Source organism: Capra hircus, chromosome 11, assembly GCF_001704415.2.
Source record: "Capra hircus breed San Clemente chromosome 11, ASM170441v1, whole genome shotgun sequence".
Classification (NCBI taxonomy): Eukaryota; Metazoa; Chordata; class Mammalia; order Artiodactyla; family Bovidae; genus Capra; species Capra hircus.
The window spans coordinates 103274700-103292775 of record NC_030818.1 but is presented as its reverse complement, the minus strand read 5'-3'; the positions used below and the strand labels follow the sequence as shown (position 1 = coordinate 103292775).

Genomic DNA, 18076 nt, shown 5'->3' with positions numbered 1-18076 from the left:
GGCAGGCGTCCAGGAAACGAAACCCCCGGGGGCCAGCCCCCCAGCAGACACAGTCCGGCTGGGAGCAGCTCCCAGCATGCCTCCCTCTGTCCCATCGCAATGACCACAGAAGGTCCCAACCACTGGGCTCTCTGCTGCTGGCCCCCCACCACGCGCCCTGGCCCCCAACTCAGCAGACGGCAGCAGAGGGCCGAGCAAGGGCAGGGACTGGCGCCTCCCACCCAGGCCAGGGCTCTTGTGCGGCAGCAGAGGGACAGAGGTGTGGCGACAGGCTGTAGCAAGGCAAGTGGACATGACGGATGACGCCAAAGCTGAAACATTTATTTGACGGCCTGAGATCACTCCTGCACCCAGCAGGAGCTGCCCTTGGGCTTTCAAAACACATGGCCTGGAGTCGACTCTTGGCTACAAAGCTGTGCACCCCGCTGACGGCCAGGAAGGAAGCCTCCCTCTGAACCACAGCGTCTGGAGGGGGAGGCAGCCAGTGCAGTGCCCAGGCCCTGCAGTGCCACCACCAAGGCCGCCTGGCCCTGCAGGGCGCCACACACAGCCCTGGTCCTCCTGCCGCCCAGCACGTCCCCCAGTCAAGTCTCAGAAGGCCCAGCCGCCCTGCCTGCACACCTCGGAAGTCAGGAGAGGGAGAAGCTTCCCTGCATCAGTCAAGCGGGATGAAGGGTCACCCTGGGACCCCAGATGCTGGTGTGGATGGCCACAGCCTCCAGAAGCGGGCAGGCTGGTGGCCCCTGCTGGCTTCCGAGGAGACATCAGGCCTCACCCACTCCAACACCATTCGTTTCAGGGACCGCATGGTGCCCCCACCTGCCCAGATTCCTGGGCAAGCAGGAAGGTGAGCCTGGCCTGACCCCCACCGGTGGCTTCCCTTCCCTGCGAGTCCCTGGTTTCCGGCCACAGGGCTGGAAAGCAACCTTTATTCTGCTGGTTGGCCTGTCTTCTGAAGGAAGTGTGCTCTGCTGAGCTTTTTCCACTCAGGTTCAGGGAAGTTCCAGGCCATGAACGTCTGCCCTGCTATCACCCCCAAGACGCACAGGGGGCGCGCCGCTGCGGCGCCTCTACCGGAAGAGCCGGTACGCCCGGGGCAGGCGCCCGTCCCTGCTGGCCAGCGCTGTCTGCACATGCTCGTAGGTGGGCAGCTCGCTCAGGTCCCCCAGCGCGGCCACGGCGGGCTTCCCGCGGAGCATCTTGGAGGCGACCCTCTTGATGTCCTCCGGCTTCACGTCACCTGGCACAGGAGCAGAGGTGTCAGGGCCACCCTGCACCCTGCCGCAGCCCAGCCCTCTCCACACTGTGGTGGCAGCCCTGAACAGACGGTGGGGCGGGGGGGGGGGGGTGCGGGGAGTCCCCCGCCATCACCCCCCACCTGCCGGGAGCGGCGCTAGGGACTGCAGAGTGTCCAAGTGCAGCCAAGAGTGGGCTGCAGCGGGTCAGGGCGAGGTCTCAGTGAGCGGGCAAGGGTCAGTTTCAGACACACAAGGATGTGCTCATTCCCAGGAAGTTAGTAATAACCAAGGGAAAAGACAGACCTCATCTGATTCACCTATACAACTCCACAGGAGAGGAAAAGCTACCCCTTCAGGGCTGCATGGACAGTGGATGGGGTTGGAACCAGGGGGCTGAGGGGCCGTACACACAGCCCAGCCTCAGAGGAGGGACGGACACCCCAGGAACTAGTATCCTACAAAAGATGAGGCCTTGGGGAGGTCAGAACTGTGGTTCTCAAGTGCCAAGGGGCTTCTCCGAGGGAAGAAAGAGTTCACGCACACGTGGGGCAAGCGTGGTTCCCAGCAGGCCTCCACACCCAGGAGACACTTCACCCTAGTGAGGCGCCTCCACAAGGCGGCAGGCGAACCCTTCCGGGGTTGCAGACCCAGAGCAATCTGCAGAAGCTGAGAGTCACAAGCAGATGAAGCTTAGGGCACGCCTGGACGTCCAAGCAGGGAGACCACCAACGCCTGGTACAGAGCCACTGTGGGGGCTGCTGCCCCTCCACGTGCAGCGGGCTCTAGCCACACACTCCACCCAGGTCCCTGCTGAACATGTTAAACCTGGAGGGGCTGCGAGGCCCGTGTGTAAGGGGGCAAAAAGCTGGGGCAGCACAAGTAAGGCGCTGAGCTGGCGCTGGCAGGGCTGGGAAGCACGCCGGGCGAAGGGCAAGGCGGGGCACGAGCCCGCGGGGCCCCACCTGGGAACCCTACTCACGGATGAGTGCGCACAGCTCGTGGGGCAGCTTCCTGGAACGGGTGGCCAGCACCTGCCTCCCCACGTCCTCAAAGATGACGGGCCGGGCCTCCAGGTTCATCATGAGCATGGACATGAGCTGTGTCTTAGCCCGCTCCAGCTCCACCTGCGGGGGCACGTGGCTCAGTCCTCGCGCCCCACCACCCGGCCCCTGGCACGCGGCCCAGGCAGCAGAGGCTGATAGATGTGTCCTGAGAAAGGGTCTTCGCTTACCCTGGGCTGAATAAGAGAGGAAACCCCCCCAGGCCCAGGCTTTCGCCCAAGTCACCGTCAAGTACTGCCGTGCTTTATCCTCGGGGCTTCCTGGGTCAGGGAGAACCGCACTAACAGGACCCTGGCCACATTCCAAACAGGCCTAAGTTCTGCCTCCCTGGAGCGCTTGTGTTTGAAGTTTGCCGTGTGACACAAGCAGGAGAAACCTCCCCCCGAAGGGGGCCGCACACGGCAGCCACAAGGAAGACAAATCGGACGTCGGCTCCAGGGCCTCCCCCAAGCCCAGGAGCAAGGCCCAGGGAGCACAGCTCACGCCACCAGCTCTGCACCTGGGGCCTCTGCGACCAAGTTGGAAGTGTAAGACTTTTCACTTTTGCAACTTCAGGCAAATACTTTTTGTCTCAAACTGGCTTCGCCTGAGAGAAAAACACTATACTATTTTTCTGGGAGAACGCTAATGAAGTCAAATGTAAACTTTCAAACGTGTTTTTATTGTTAAGACCATGCTTCTTTTTCTCATTAGGGAAGAAATACGTGGTGACTGCAGAGTCTGCAGATGGGCCGTGCAGAAAGCAGCTCTAGAGGCGAAGCACTCGCCCACAGGAGACGGCGCACGCGCCGGGCTCTCTGCTGCTGGTGCCTGTGGGTGTGTGTGAGCATGGGCCACGTGGCCGTGTATACAGAACCTGCTCATTTGTGCCAGCTCTGGTCCAGGAAAACACAAGACTGCTAAACGTGTATGGCATAAAAAACAAACGGAAACAAAACTTAAACCAGCCAGAAAAGGTGAGACAAACACCCCGGGTGGCTGGCTTGTTCTGTGGGGCGCTTCTCCGGTCCCTCCGCAGGTGGCTGAGGCGCCACGGGGCAGGCCCAGGAGGCCGGGCTGGGGGCTCCTCAGCAGGGACACCAGCGAGGACGGGCCCCCCGCCTGCGGGCAGCACTGTCCCGGCTGCGCCGCTGCTGGGGTGGGCATGGAGCACAGGCCCGCTGCTGGCCGCCCCCATGCCGCACTCTCCACCAGCCAGCACCGCGGATGTACTCACCACGTCCACCGTCCCAGCCATTAAGACAAACTCTCTTGTGATGATTTCCACCATCTCTCGAACCTGCATGAGAGCGGGAAACACAAGCGTGCCAGCTGAGCCCTGTGGCCTGAGGCCTGGTCCCCGGGGGAGAGCAGCGCCCTCACCTGTCTGGGGTCGGCACTGGCGTGGATGCACAGCAGGCCCGTGTCTTCGTAGCTGTGGTGGTAGGAGGTCGCGTTGTACATCCAGTGGTGCCTGCGAGGGACACAGGAGAGGCGTCACAGCCCCAAGGTGCGCTCAGCTGGGCTGGGGCCCCAGCACAACCGGACGCGGCACGCCCAACCCACCTGTTGAGCACGTTGAGGTAGAGCCTGGTGAACATGCCCTTGCCGGGCCCGCCGGCCGAGAAGGAGCCACCCCCGCCCATCATCATGTTCAAAACCGCAAAAGGGATGAAGTCCCCTTCCTGTGGGGACACGGGGGGGGGGGGGGGATGAAGTCCCCTTCCTGTGGGGACACGGGGCGGGGGGGGATGAAGTCCCCTTCCTGTGGGGACACGGGGCGGGGGGGGATGAAGTCCCCTTCCTGTGGGGACACGGGGTGGGGGGGATGAAGTCCCCTTCCTGTGGGGACACGGGGGGGGGGGATGAAGTCCCCTTCCTGTGGGGACAAGGGGGGGGGAATGAAGTCCCCTTCCTGTGGGGACACTGGGGCGGGGGGGGGTCAGTGGGGGGAGGTGAAGGCCTCCTGTGAGGACACGGGGAGGGGAGTCAGTGGGGGGAATGAAATCCCCCTCTTGCAGGGACATGGGGGGGTCAGTGGAGAGAGGTGAAGGGCCCTCCTGTGAGGACATGAGGGGTAGGAGGAATGAAGTCCCCCTCCTGCAGGGACATGGAGGGGGGCTCATGAGGAGGAGGTGACGCTCCCCTCCTGTGGGAGGCTGGAGCAGCGCTCAGCAGGGCAATGCCCACCCCAGACCCCTGGCCAGTGGGACGCACCAGGAAGGAGCAGCTCTCCAGGCCAATCATGATGTGGGTAAGCTCAGGGAACGGGGCGGGGCCCAGGCTGACGTTGGACATGTCTCTCTCCAGCTGCAACCAAGCAGAATGGGCATGCGCTCTGAGGGACGGGCCACTGGGCCTTGGTGCTCCTCAGGCCAAGGGGTCTCTGAGCAGGCCTACAGAAGTCACACATGGACATCGGGAGGCCCTGGAGAGGCGAGAGCCACTCAAGCCTCTGGCTCTGGGCCAACTCAGCTCTAAGCAGGATTTGGGTTAAGGTGAAGCTGTGACAACACCATCAACTCAAACACCCACAGGATAAACGTAAGATAGCACCTAAAGAGAAATCCAAGAAAGCACGCGCAGCCCGAGGTCATGGCCTTACCTTGACGATGCCCCCGGTGTACTGAGCCACTGATCTGTCCACGTGCACGGCTGCCCCAGTGCCCCAGGCGGGACAGGTCCCTAGGAGGTACTTCCGGGCGCACTCGACCAGCTGCGTGTGCTCCACCCCTACCCCGGCCAGCACCATGCGGTCAGGGGTGTAGTAGTTCCTCAGGTAAGAGTGCAGCACCTCCCGGTTGATCTTTCCGATGTTCTCCACGGGGCAGAAACGGTGGAGGCCCACCGTGTTTTCCCTGTACGCGGCCTTGGCACAGGAAGCGAGAAGAGCACACATGACAAGGAGAAGGCGGCCAGGCCCCCACGAGAGAGCTGGCCCGTGGGACTCCCACCAGACAGGACAGCCTGCCGGCTGCTTGGTTCAGCTGCTGTTTGGCAGAGCAGCTTTGTGTGTTTACAAAAATAGTAAAATCTGCCTCTCCAGAATGAGAACTCATAAGAAACGTAAAAGGCACATCCCAGAGCTCTCACTGCTGAGGACTGGAAAGTTTACAACGGGCACAACTGACACACTGAGAAATCCCAGACGTCCCCAGAGGTGGCCCCGGGGCCGTCCCGCGCCCCCGCACCTCATGAATCATCTCGGTGAGGAGCGGCTCCGGGTCGGGCCGCATGTTGAGGTCCTCCAGCTCAAACTGCACAGCCATGCGCGTCATCTCAATTTCCTCGTCTGCAAAGAACCAAATCGAGGCTCAGGAGCCACCTGGAGCCTGGATCCCTGAACAGGCCATGTCACTGACCTGTGGGCGCTGGCAGTCTCCTCTGCCTTCCCCTGGGACAGTCCTGAAGGACGTATGTGCGAGTCGGGGGGACGGGGCCCACGCTGCAGGCAGACTGGAGAACTGGGCACGCTCCAGCACGAGGCAACCACATGGACCTGCTCTGAGGCGCGACCTCCTCCCAAGAGAGGCACGCGGGTCCCCAACCGTCCACCCAGACACGTGCACAGACCAACGTTGGGGGGCCGTTTCCTCAGGCCACTTGAACAAACACCAGAGGACCGTGAATGTGGTCCTGTAGCCTGGGACCCCCGCACCGCCCCAAGGCCAGGCTGCTGTGAAACACCGCAGCCAGCCCTGTCTGGCGCCGCTCCTGGCAGGGAGCTCAAATCCTGCCGTTCTTAAGGCTGTGGGAGGCGGGGGAAGACGGGCACGGAGACTCCTGGTAGCACGCCATTCAGTATATAAACGCCACCCCAGAGGCCTTTCTGAAATGAAAGGGCCTTTCCACTGCAGATGCCACAGAGCAGAGAGGCATTTCACGCACCCAGCATCAAGCACACTTCCAACTGTGAGCGTGTTCCTGTGCCAGCCATCCCTGGTCGGGCAGCCCAAGGCTTCAAGGACACCGTGCCCCTCCCCAGGGCAGGACGCCGGCACAACTCCAGGCACCCCACCCCCAGGGACCCCTCAAGCAGCCAGAGCGCACACCTGTCAGCCTGGGGTGCAGGACCACATCTGCCAGCAAGCCCACCACGGTGTCCAGGCCCTTAGAATCAGCAGACACAGCATACATGGTGGTGTCTCTGAAAAAACCAACAAAACCAATCCTGGGGGCACTGAGGTCACGACAGGCGTTCGCAGGGTGGGGTGGGGGTAACTCCACTCTGCATCCAAGCTCAGCCCACACCCGGTGCTGCTCCCTTCCGTGGTACAGCACGAACCCTCGGCAGGCAGGATCCACACCTGCACACAGGCTAAGCGCTGGAGTGGAAGACACTGTCCAGCCAACAAGCGGGGCTCTGAGCGGTTGTCGCCAGCACAGGCCCCTCCACAGCTGTTCCTGCCCCCCGTGCTGCTTGTCTGCTGCGTGGCCAGTCTGTGGGGTGCACACCTGGCCTCAGACAGCAGCGCTGCGATGGGACAGGCGCACCGAGTCGCCTCGGAAGGGGAAGCACGGGCGCTGAAAGCCAGAGCCACGAGTGTGGGCGGAGGGGCGGCCAGGCAGGAGGCCACAGAGCACAGCGGCCACAGGAGAGGAGCGAGGCCACAGAGCACAGCGGCCACAGGAGAGGAGCGAGGCCACAGAGCACAGCGGCCACTGGAGAGGAGCGAGGCCACAGAGCACAGCGGCCACTGGAGAGGGGCGAGGCCACAGAGCACAGCGGCCACTGGAGAGGGGCGAGGAGGCCACAGAGCACAGCGGCCACAGGAGAGGGGCGAGGAGGCCACAGAGCACAGCGGCCACAGGAGAGGGGCGAGGAGGCCACAGAGCACAGCGGCCACAGGAGAGGGGCGAGGCCACAGAGCACAGCGGCCACAGGAGCGGAGCGAGGAGGCCACAGAGCACAGCGGCCAGAGGAGAGGAGCGAGGCCACAGAGCACAGCGGCCACAGGAGAGGGGCGAGGCCACAGAGCACAGCGGCCACAGGAGAGGGGCGAGGCCACAGAGCACAGCGGCCACAGGAGAGGAGCGAGGCCACAGAGCACAGCGGCCACAGGAGAGGGGCGAGGCCACAGAGCACAGCGGCCACAGGAGAGGGGTGAGGCCACAGAGCACAGCGGCCAGGAGCGGAGCGAGGAGGCCACAGAGCACAGCGGCCAGGAGAGGGGCGAGGAGGCCACAGAGCACAGCGACCAGGCAGGAGGCCACAGAGCACAGCGGCCAGGAGAAGAGCGAGCCCTGGAGCAGAGGCGGCCCCGGGGCCTCTGCAGGGAAGGGGCCGTCCTGAGCGGGACCTCGAGAGAGGGCCAGACGGGGAGCAGGGAGTGGGTGGGCTGCATGGGAGCAGGACTCAGGCCCGCCTGACCAGAAGGGGACCTGGGGACATGGAGGAAGAGGCTCTAGATGACACCACAGGCAGAGTCTGACTTCACTCACAGGCAGCTGGGAATCACCAGCTTCTCAGCAGACTTCTTTTTGAACACGTGAACACAGAGACCACGCTAACTCTAATCCTTGTCATTTCACTACGTAGCATTCAGATGGAAATAACCAACCACTTAAACAAGTATGGCCTGGGGCTTCCCTGGGGTCCCTACATTAGGATCCTGCACTTCCACTGCAGGGGGCACAAGCTCGACCCCGGGTCAGGGAACTGATAATGAGATTCCAAACGCCGCACGACGGGCCCCGCCCCCAAAGCGTGATCTTTGCTCATCTCATATTGCCCTGAACAGAGCTTTCTGAACACGCTCTACACTAGACAGACGCCACCTGTCTGGCCGCCACACCCCTAGCTGTCTGTGAACCCCCCTCCCAAACAGACCCCTGCCTCTTCAGGCAGAGCCTCTGCGATTGCTACTCCCGGGTCTGAGCTGCTGTCTCCCATCGTTCCACCTGGCAAACTCCCTCAAGAACCAGGCCCAACGTCAAGTCACTTTCCTGACTCCAGACCAAGTTAGAGGCCCATCCTCCACGCTCCCACCACACCCTGGGTCCCTGGCTCTGAGGTCCATCACCCGTGGGGCCACCCTCTGCCTGCTCTGTGAGCCCCGTGGAGAACCCCTGTGCTCAGCCGGCAGCCCATCTCCAATGACCGGGAAACGGCCTCCTGGAGACCCTGTGGCCCTCAAAGTTTGTCCACTCTTCCAATTTGCCACCAGCTCTCTGCCTGGACCAGGGCTTGCTTCTCATCATTCGGCTCCACAGCCTCTTCGAGGGAGGGGTTCAGGGGACTGTGAGCAAGGAGGAGAGCTGTAGCGCCACGTGATGCGAGGGGAATCTGTGTGTGAAGCCGGCATACCTTGATGTCTGGCAATCACAGATACCCCCATGCTTCTCCAAGGTAAGCAGAATTTCGTCTTTGCTGCCAAATCGATCAGTAGACTAGAAAAATAAGAGAACCTAAATAAGCAGTCCAAAACAACCTCCAAAATATAATTTATAAGAAAATACTTTACTTTTGCTTTCAAAACACATTAAGCCAACTTTCTTTTCTTAACTCAAATACCTTTAATTAATATCAACTCAGCAACTTAATCACTTATGGAAATTGCCATTCTAAAAGAGGAAAACTGGATAGGTTCTTTCCAAGCATAGACTCAAAATGACCAACTGGACACTGACCGAAAATGCCAATTTTTCCAAAAAGTGAGCAATTCCACTAAGATATTTCGCTTCGTATCTTGATCCAGAGTTAATAAGAACTAGTGATAAAAAGAAAATTGACAGATTAAACAAAATGTTCAAGAGGAAACACTTAAGACAAACCTTTTAAAAGTGTGAATATGACTAAACAGCCAAATTTAAACACGTGAGAGTGAGGAGCATGTACACTGTCTTGACTCTGAACACTTCACAGCTGTATACATACGTCAGTATTTACAGAATTGTCCATGTTATGCTCGCCGTAGAAAATTTTTAGAGTAACAGAAAGGTAGAAAGGGGGGGAAAAGCCCACCACCGAGACAGCCACTGTTCATTCTCCAGCTACTAAATTTTCAGATGCTATAATATGCTTTTTCACTTAGGGTACAGTTCATTAACTATGCCCTAATCACAACTAAGTCAATTGAGGTGTGTGCCTTTTGTAACAAACAGGAACACCCACAACATTACCAACACTACTTACTTCCTACTGTACAGAACTGTCCAAACTTATTCTGGGATGCCACACGGAGTCCATTGTCCAGTGTGGTCACTTTGGTTTCGAACTTTTCTTGTCCATCAACCGAAGCAAAAACAGGCTTGGGTACTCCGGGCAAGGGGGAAGAGAGGGGGATGTTGGGGTAGGCACCACCACTGCTGAACCGTCTGTATGCAGGGTCTCCAAACCTGAAACAGAGAAGGCGGTCCAGGTATGCGAAAAATGAGATGATGCGGACTTCCCTGGCAGTACAGTGGTTACGACCCGGCACGTGCACGGCCAGGGCCCAGACTCAATATCTGCTTGGGGAACTGACATCCTGCAAGACGCCTGGAACGACCAGAAAAAAAAAAAAAAGAGAGAGAGAGAACAGTGTAAACCGTGGTGGCCACCAAGGTGCAGCTGTGTTTTTCACGCATCAGAAAAGTCTGCATCTCTTTATGTAGAGGATTTCTACACCGTCCTAGGGAGAGGGCAGAGGGGTGACCAAGAGCACCACTGAGGGAACAAACTCTGGCTGAGCTGAGGCACTGGAGGCAAGCTGGTCCGGTGTCTATGAAACAGTAGTAACAGCCCCTTGGGGTGGGGGCTGTGTGGGTTAAGCCAATTTCTACTCACAGAGCACTTGGCCAAGCTCTGCCCTTCAACAGCCCTCCTGGAGTCTAAACAGAAGCCACGCCTCTTTACCAGGTCCCAAAGGCTTTGTATGGTCTGACCCCTGACTCACTCTCCAAACTCATCTCCTAACCCGGGGAGCCCCACCACACCAGGTGCACCCACTGGCCCGCTGTCACTCTCTCAACACGCTGGGCTCATCACTCCCACAGCTGGGCCTGCCTTCTTCGCCCGCACTGCTCACAGCGCTGGCCCTTCTCTCATTCCCCACCTCTCCTGGCTTAAACGTCACCTCCTTGGAGGCTGCTCTTCATTCTTCCTGAAGTTGTCTCCTGTTCCCTACCGCTGAACTGCGGCTTCAAAGTAGATACTCTAGGTGCGCGATTGTCTGAACCCACCGCCTGGTTTCTGTCATCACAGCACCCGGCTCCCACGCAACTCCTGAACACAGCGGGAAGGCAAAACCCCACCTGTCGCCTAAACCAAGTGCCCGTGTGGGAAAGGCCCGAGGTCCAGAGGAAGTGCACAGCACCGCGGCCAAGGGCATGGCTCTGGCCACCACGGAACCCTGGCTCCGCGGGCTCGGCCTCACAAGGGGACACGCGGCCGGAAGGGGCCCGAGGCGGAGATGACACGTGACCTCGGACAAGCCCCCCGACCGCCCGGGAGAAGCGGGAGAGAGAGGAGAGACGGATGAAGCTCGGGGCCGGAGCCCGGGGCGCCAGACGAGGAAGCCCCCCCGTCGCCTCGGGGACGGGGCCGGGGTCCCGCACCCCCAGCCCGCTGACCGGCCGCCGCGCCACGGCATGGGGAAGCCAGAGGCGGGGCGTCCAGAAGGGCTCGGGCTGCCCCGGCCCCCGGCCGGGCCCCGGCCCGCCCTCGGCTCACCTCGGCCGCGAGCGGCCCCACGAGCCCGCGCCCCGCAGCAGCCGCGTCGCCGCCAGCACCATGGCCGCCATCTTGTGGCACCGCCCACCGCTTCTGTCGTCACTTCTTGCTCCGCCCCCGGCGCCCCGCCCCCCCGGCGTCCGCTCGCGGCGCTCGGCCTCGCGCTTCCGGTGCGCGGAGCGGAAGCAGCGGCCGGAGGCTCGGAGCGGCGGCCGAGCGGCGGGCGACGGAGGCGGGCGACTCGGGCCGCGGCCGGGACGGAGCCGGGGCCATGGAGCCGCCGCTGCCGGGCTGAAGAGGGCCGGCGCCGCGCAGCCCGCGGCGATGGCGGGCTACGCGCGCCGCCCGGGCGTCACCCCGCTGTCCCGGGCCCGGAGCCTCGTCATTCCGGACGGTGAGCGGGCCGGGGGCGGGCGGGCGGCCGCGGCCCAGCGGCCGCGCTGAGGTCCAGGTGAGGCGGGCGCGCGGGTGAAGAGTCGCTCTTGTTGTTATTACAGCTCCCGCGTTCTATGAGCGCCGGTCTTGTCTCCCCCAGCTAGACTGTGAGCGCCCCCCGGCCAGGGACCTGGAGTCCCACTTCTTCGGCTTTCGGCCGACGTTTATGTGCTATATGCCTAGTCCGGTGCTAGCTTCCGTGGGAGACACAGGTGAGAGACGAGCTTCAGGGACCCCGCCCTCCCCGGGGGCCGGCGCTGCTTGCGGTACCGCGCGGTAGCGCAGCTCACCCCCGGCCTCGCGATGACCACTAACCCCACCGGGTGCCGGGCGCTGGGAGTCCCGCCGCCTGGAGCTCACAGTCAGATAGTGGAGAACCCCCCGCCCCCGCCCCCGCCAGACAGTTCCAGTAGACCGCAGTAAATGTTGGCTTAGAGGTAGGCCCAGGGTGAGCACAGAAAACCCTGTCTTTCTTCCTAAGCCTTCAGCAGACCAGGCTTAAACCATTCTCTGGTCCCCTGCAGCTGGGCGGAGGCCAGCTTTAGTTCCTCCTAATTCTCCCCAGGTGGCTAACACTGCTTGGCCTTCAGGGTATTCCGGGGCGTTTAGGCGGTTCTGTAGGGGTCTGAGAGCCATTGACCACCCACAAGGCCGTTCAGGAGGCACCACAAGACGCCTGCCCTACTGGGCGTCAAACCCATCGGGAGATTTTTCAGAATCACAGATGCGGAGGCTGGTGGCAGCAGCCCTGTCCAGAGGCAGGAGCCCATGGGCGTGAGCTTTAAACGTCCTCCAGGCTGTGAGAGACCACTGCACTAGAGACCCCGTGTCAGAGAGAGCTGGGGTCACAGAGCACTCGTGTGGTCACAGTGGGGTGATGGTGTCTCTCTGCAGATTTTGGCTATGCAAAGGGGAAGTGTGCTAAGCAAGGTCCACCAGGAGCTCAGAACACACACTTTGGAGGTAGAGTAGTTCGGTAATCCTTTGTTTTTCTCTCCATCCACGTCTCCACGTGCCAGGCGTGTGCTCAGGGGTGGGGCTGTAGATCTGACAGCGTATAACTAGTTTACCTGGAGCCCAGAAGAGCCAGTGGGAGTGGAGCCCCGCAAATCTGATCTTCACCGTCGGTGGGGAGGGAAGGAGGGCACAGGGAAGGAGGGAAGTCACGCCTGAGGGGTCTGAAGAGACGGGGGTGGAGCTGAAGTCACGGGAGCCAACTTCACACAGGACTGGCAACTGGGCTGGGCGTCATTGGTGGGCTGAAAGGGCTGCGGGGTGGCTGCCTGGGTTCCCAAGGAGTGGGGGAGAGAACGGAAGGCTGAGGTGAGGCGGGAAGAGGCTGGCGGCCCCGCTGCAGGCTGCTCCTGGAGCCTCTGGCCGGGAGGGGACCCATGGGCGCCTTCGCACTCCCCAGGTGGAGCCCGATGGCAACAAGGTGCAGGGGGCGCGGGGCTGGAAGGAGGGTCTCGGGCGCCCGAGTTGGTCCATCCTGTCAGGCAGCTAGTCGTCTCCCAGCATCACCGGGGTCTGGGGAAGGACGTGAGCATTCCCGATGTAGGTGGGGTCGCGTTTAGGCGAGAGCAGTGAATAGGAGCTCCCTCTGAGAGCCTTCCAGAGGCTTTTTGCCTGAGTGACACCTGGTATCTTTCAGATGATAAACTCGGAGACCTCGAAGCGGCAAATCCATTCTCCTTTAAAGAGTTCCTGAAGACCAAGAACCTGAGCCTGTCGAAGGAGGACGCCGACAGCAGGGTTTACTCGAAGGTAAACCCAAGGCCGCGTCTACAGCAACCCTAGAAACCCTCCAGACATCTCTCCTGACACGCACGGGATGAGGGGCGAAGCGAGCAGCTGGTGTGCCCCGCGGAGCCGCAGCGTGGGATTCAAGGCCACCAGGCTCCTTGCTCTCTGTCCCAGCAGCAGACGTCTGGGAGGGACGGCCTGCAGCGGCCCCAGTCTGAGCATTGCTTCCCCACCTTCTCTAGGAAGCCACGAGGCACTCACTGGGACTCGACTGCACCTCCCCAGCTTCCCAGACTGTAGGCTATGGCCTGGAATATCAGCAGCCATTTTTCGAAGACCCGACGGGGGCTGGCGACCTCCTGGACGAGGAGGAAGACGAGGAGGACGGGTGGAACGGGGCCTACTTACCGTCCACCGTGGAGCAGACGCACTCCTCCAGGGTGGCCGCCAGCACGTCGCCCTGCAGCACGTACGTCTCCTTTTTCTCCAACCCGTCGGAGCTGGTGGGGCCCGAGTCTCTGCCCCCATGGACGCTGAGCGACTCCGACTCTCGCATCTCCCCGACGGGGAGCCCCAGCGCTGACTTCACAGCCCACGGAGAGAGTCTGGGGGACAGGCACCTTCGGACGCTGCAGATAAGTTACGAAGCAGTAAGTGAGGGGGGGGGTTGCGTCGGCACCCCACCCTGGTCACTGCTCGTGCCTGAGCAACATTCTTGGAGGATGCCGGAGCCCCCAGCGTCCTCCACGGCCTGGGGTTTGGGCTCCAAGGACGAAAGTCTGTGCTGCTGCAGCTGCGGCAGCGTCCCCGTGCTGACCATGTAGGCGCCTGGAAAGTCCCAAGGAGGAGTGGCAGAGGACTGCCCGGGGGCCAGCCTCTGGCGTAAACAGAGGCAGGGGGAAACCCTCAGAGCGCTGCCTCTCGGAAAACGGTCCACTCCAGGCAGCGGCTGGGGACAGCTTGCCTGGTGAAAAGATTACAGTCGTTTAGAAAGAGTTATTCTGAGTAAAAGTGGAGTCTGACAGGTTCTAAAAAGCAGCCACTTCTGTTCTCTTTTTCTCTGCGTGGACTATAGAGCAATCCTCTGGAATGGTTTTGCTTATTAAGAAGTTCCAGAGCCAAACTGTGAAAATGAAGACTCCTTTTGAGTGAGACTCTGAGTTTCTAATAAGGATTTTCTTTTTCTGCAGCTGAAAGATGAGAATTCTAAGCTGAGAAGAAAGCTGACTGAGGTTCAGAGCTTCTCTGAAACTCAAACAGAAATGTATGTAAGCTTTTAGATAGGCTCACAATTCAGCCAGGTCCCGACCCTCAGAAACCACCGTGAAAGCGATAATGGAGTATCAGAGTTGGACGGAGCCCGGGTTTTATTGCATTAAATCCTCAGTGTCAGATACGTTTCTTATGTTCTCTGTTAAAGTTTATTTGAAAACTTTAGAGCAAAACCAGCCGCATGTGATGGAGTGGCGGGGCTGTCGGCAAGCCGCCCCCACCACCCTGGGCGCCCCAACCGTGGGCTGACTCGTGTCTAGCTCCAAGGTTGTGCTTCTGCAGGTGCATTCTGTAACCTCGGGCTCCGGTGGTTTTTATCTGATCAATCCAGTTAAAACTTCTGGTACTGTTCTGTCCTTAGAATTAGTCTCAGGAGTTACTGATAACCCAGGCTTTTTCCTTAACAAGGGTGAGGACACTTGAGCGGAAGTTAGAAGCGAAAATGATCAAGGAGGAGAGTGACTATCATGACCTGGAGTCGGTGGTGCAGCAGGTGGAACGGAATCTGGAGCTCATGACTGTGAGCAGACGGGGCCCTTGTCGGCAGGGGGAGAGTTGGGTGGGCCTGCCCGGCCAGGCTTCGCGAAGCATCGGGTGTGCCACTCCCTGTGGGGAGCCCAGGCCGGGGGCTGTGAGCAAGGGTCCCTCACTACGGGCTGCCCAGCCATTGGGTGGGCCCGCCAGGTGATGGGGAGGGACAGGAACGGAGGGGACGTGCGCTGTGTCTAAGCTGCCGTGTCAGTGATGGCTTTTCCTTTCTCTCGTGGTCGGGGGAAATCACAGAAGCGTGCAGTGAAGGCAGAAAACCACGTCCTGAAACTGAGACAGGAGGTCAGCTTGCTCCAGGTAACCAGCAAGAGGGCCTCACCGGTTCGCGTGTGAGCGAAAGAGCCTTTCCTCCCCCACCCTCCCCTCCAGTTCCGTCCCAACAACACAAAGCACCCGAATCAGGACAGTATGAGCTGCCTTCTCAGGGCCTCCTGGTCAAGCCCACACGGGGCTGGGGATGGGTCCCAGCACCCCAGGTGGCGGCGAGGTGCCAGCACGGCGAGAGGTCATGTCCCTCAGGAGCCCCCCAGCGCAGGGCGCCTTGTCATGGGGGACAGATGGGGTGTCCTCTGGTCGCACTACCTCGGGCATGGTGCTTGGTTTCAGTCGGACAGCCTCTTGGCAGCTTTCCTGTTCAGTCGGGAAAGTCGTAACGTCTCCCCTCCCCGCAGGCCCAGGTCTCTAACTTCAAGCGTGAGAACGAAGCCCTGCGGTCAGGCCAGGGCGCCAGCCTGACGGTGGTGAAGCAGAACACGGACGTGGCCCTGCACAACCTCCGTGTGGTCATGAACAGTGCGCACGCCTCCATCAAGTGAGTGCGGGGCCTTCGACGCTGTTGAAGCTGCAGGCTGGGGGGTGGGGCTCGTGACCCTGTTCACACCAGGGTCATGGGAGGCAGCCTGGGCCAGCAGCCCCTCCCTGTCCGTGTGGAGATAACTGACAACCACTCTCACCTGGGAGGCTTGAGGGTTAGCGTCAGGCAGGTCTTAATCGCCTGCAAGACGTCTGCCAGGATTTGGGGTGAAACAGGAGATGGTACTGTCTCTCTTGTAAAAACACGTAAACTTGAACAAGGCTCCCGGGAGGCATCCTTGGCCAGCGTCCTCTGTCTCCCTGGGTTGAGCTCGGCAGGCAGTGGTGTCCAGCCACAACCGCAGACAGTGACGCCCGTCACTTTTAAGTTGAACACATAGTGTCTGGAGAGTAAATCTGACATTGAGCAAACTGCAGCTTTTGCTCGAGACCTCCTTTGCTTTAACGCTCTGGGTTTTTTGTTTTTTTTTGTTTGGGGGTTTATGGGGAGTATATTTTGTGGGCGGGGGTGGGGTCAGGATACACCACGCAGCTTTCAGGTTCTTAGCTCTCCAGCCAGAGCTCAAACCCGTGCCCCCTGCAGTGAAAGCGTGAAGCCCTAACCACTGGGAAACCAGGGAAGTCCCAGGGCTTCTGCTCCTCCCCCGGAGCGACTGTGTTAATATAAACCATCTGTCACCTCTGGGCTTTCGTTTCAGGCAGCTGGTTTCTGGAGCTGAAACATTGAATCTGGTTGCTGAAATCCTTAAATCTATAGACAGAATTTCTGAGATTAAAGACCAAGGGGAGGAGTCGTGAGATCTGCGAAGGTGCTTCCAGCTCCCAGCTCTGTTCACACCCTGAAGCCACTTCCCGACGGATCCCGAGCTGCTGTGGCGTCTCCGTGTGCAGCCTCCACCCACAGTAAAGCTTTATCCTGAGACACTACCTTCGTGACCGCGGCAGTGTTATTAGCCACACACGGGGGCCGCACCTGCACTCCCGTGTAGCCTTTCTAGGCGAGTTCCACACCGCTTCATAGACGCTGATCGTCTGTTCGAAGGCAATTCTATAAAAGCAGTGATCTTTTTTGAGTTAGTAAACGAAAGCAGCGGTTTTGCAGTCAGTGTCTCCCGTCGTCATTCCAGGGCTCTAGGCGTAAGAGGAGTTCCGTTGGTCGGCTTTGCTTTGTCAGTAGAGACACGTTATGCCAGCTGTAAAGTGCCTGCTTGCCTTGGACAGGGACGTGTGCCTTCCTGCCCTCGCTCCGCGCGCCCTGGCTTGCCGTCTGCTCCCTCCGCTTCTGGCAGGGGAGGGCTCTTGCGGTTGGTGGTCTGAGCACAGACGCCCTGTGCGGTGGTCGCTCTTGTCCCCCTGGGGACCGAGGTCAGCACAGGCATTCCACGGCGGGACACCATCTAAGCGCATCTCTTCACCGGCCTTCAGACTTGGGAACTCTTTGGCTGGAGGGTTTGATAGGCGTTTCCAGTGGCATCTTGGGCAGCGGCGTGCAGGATTCAGGGACGTGAGGCGTGGGCAGAGTCCCCGGGTCAGCATGAGGGCCCCCACGGTGCCTTCCAGCGCCTTCCTATTGGAAGGGAGCTGAACACACACTAGATGCCCTTTTGGCTGTTTTCCTGTGGGTGTTATTTGTTTTTAAATAAATGGCCTTTTCTCTTCGTGTTCAAATCAACAGTTTTCTTATTTAATAAACTCTAAGTCATATGCAGTGTCCCTTTTTTCCCTAATTGAGCCTGCTCTTTCTGTTTGAGAATCACACTGTTACCCTTGTTCTAACAGGTGGTTTGTGCTGGTAATGCAGCTTGTGGGGTCAGGGTTTGCCCACAACTGCTGTGGGCCCTGGCCACAGCGACCGGGCACTGTGGACGGCTGTGGGCAGAGCAGGGTTCTGTGTCTCGAGTGGGACACACGAGTCCAGCGTTGGAGCATTTGCTGTCACTTCGGCGGATTTTCAAGATGTTCACATTGCTAGGCCCTCTGATCTTAGTTTAGAAGTCTACGGGCTTCTGGCCCTAAGATACAGGGCCCCCTCTGGCCTCCTCTGACCTATATCTTACCCCCACCCACCACCTCCTGCTCCAGCCCAGTGGTGAAAAGTGGGCTCCCAGATCAGTTTTCAGAGCAGACTTGAGACTTGGTAGTCTAGCAGGAGAGTGTTAAGAGTGAGGGTCTCTTCCGTGGGTACATGTGATGGCATGGGTGGCTCTATGCACAGCCCTGCATAGAGGGCACCAGATCACCGTCTCTGAGTTCCCTTCACCCACCAGCTCACAGGCCGGGCTGGCTGGGCAAGAGGCAGGGCGGCTTGAAGTGTTCCACAGTAAAAAAAAAAA

General features: G+C 60.0%; 2 protein-coding genes across 8 annotated transcripts; one reads left to right on the top strand and one right to left on the bottom strand.

The window, feature by feature from the left end:
* On the bottom strand, positions 301 to 11092 carry PMPCA (peptidase, mitochondrial processing alpha subunit). Of its 3 annotated transcripts, XM_018056112.1 has the most exons (13): positions 10932 to 11092; positions 9414 to 9616; positions 8909 to 8988; positions 8586 to 8668; positions 6331 to 6425; positions 5470 to 5570; positions 4884 to 5147; positions 4496 to 4588; positions 3845 to 3963; positions 3662 to 3752; positions 3516 to 3578; positions 2218 to 2362; positions 301 to 1240 (listed from the first exon to the last, which is right to left on the bottom strand). In XM_018056112.1, the coding sequence occupies exons 1-13, from the start codon at positions 11000 to 11002 to the stop codon at positions 1071 to 1073; spliced, it is 1578 nt and encodes a 525-aa protein (XP_017911601.1). In that variant the 5' UTR covers positions 11003 to 11092; the 3' UTR covers positions 301 to 1070. The 3 variants fall into 3 exon arrangements, with proteins under 3 accessions (XP_017911601.1, XP_017911602.1, XP_017911603.1); XM_018056113.1 differs by lacking the exons at positions 301 to 1240; positions 2218 to 2362 and adding an exon at positions 2940 to 3198 and having other exon boundaries at positions 10932 to 11019; XM_018056114.1 differs by lacking the exons at positions 301 to 1240; positions 2218 to 2362 and adding an exon at positions 2940 to 3195 and having other exon boundaries at positions 10932 to 11019.
* On the top strand, positions 11064 to 17441 carry SDCCAG3 (serologically defined colon cancer antigen 3). Of its 5 annotated transcripts, XM_018056115.1 has the most exons (10): positions 11118 to 11325; positions 11429 to 11578; positions 12261 to 12329; positions 13018 to 13130; positions 13352 to 13759; positions 14300 to 14373; positions 14790 to 14901; positions 15165 to 15227; positions 15602 to 15741; positions 16442 to 17441. In XM_018056115.1, the coding sequence occupies exons 1-10, from the start codon at positions 11256 to 11258 to the stop codon at positions 16539 to 16541; spliced, it is 1299 nt and encodes a 432-aa protein (XP_017911604.1). In that variant the 5' UTR covers positions 11118 to 11255; the 3' UTR covers positions 16542 to 17441. The 5 variants fall into 5 exon arrangements, with proteins under 5 accessions (XP_017911606.1, XP_017911607.1, XP_017911604.1 ...); XM_018056117.1 differs by lacking the exon at positions 11429 to 11578 and having other exon boundaries at positions 11064 to 11325; XM_018056119.1 differs by lacking the exon at positions 14300 to 14373 and having other exon boundaries at positions 13352 to 13578.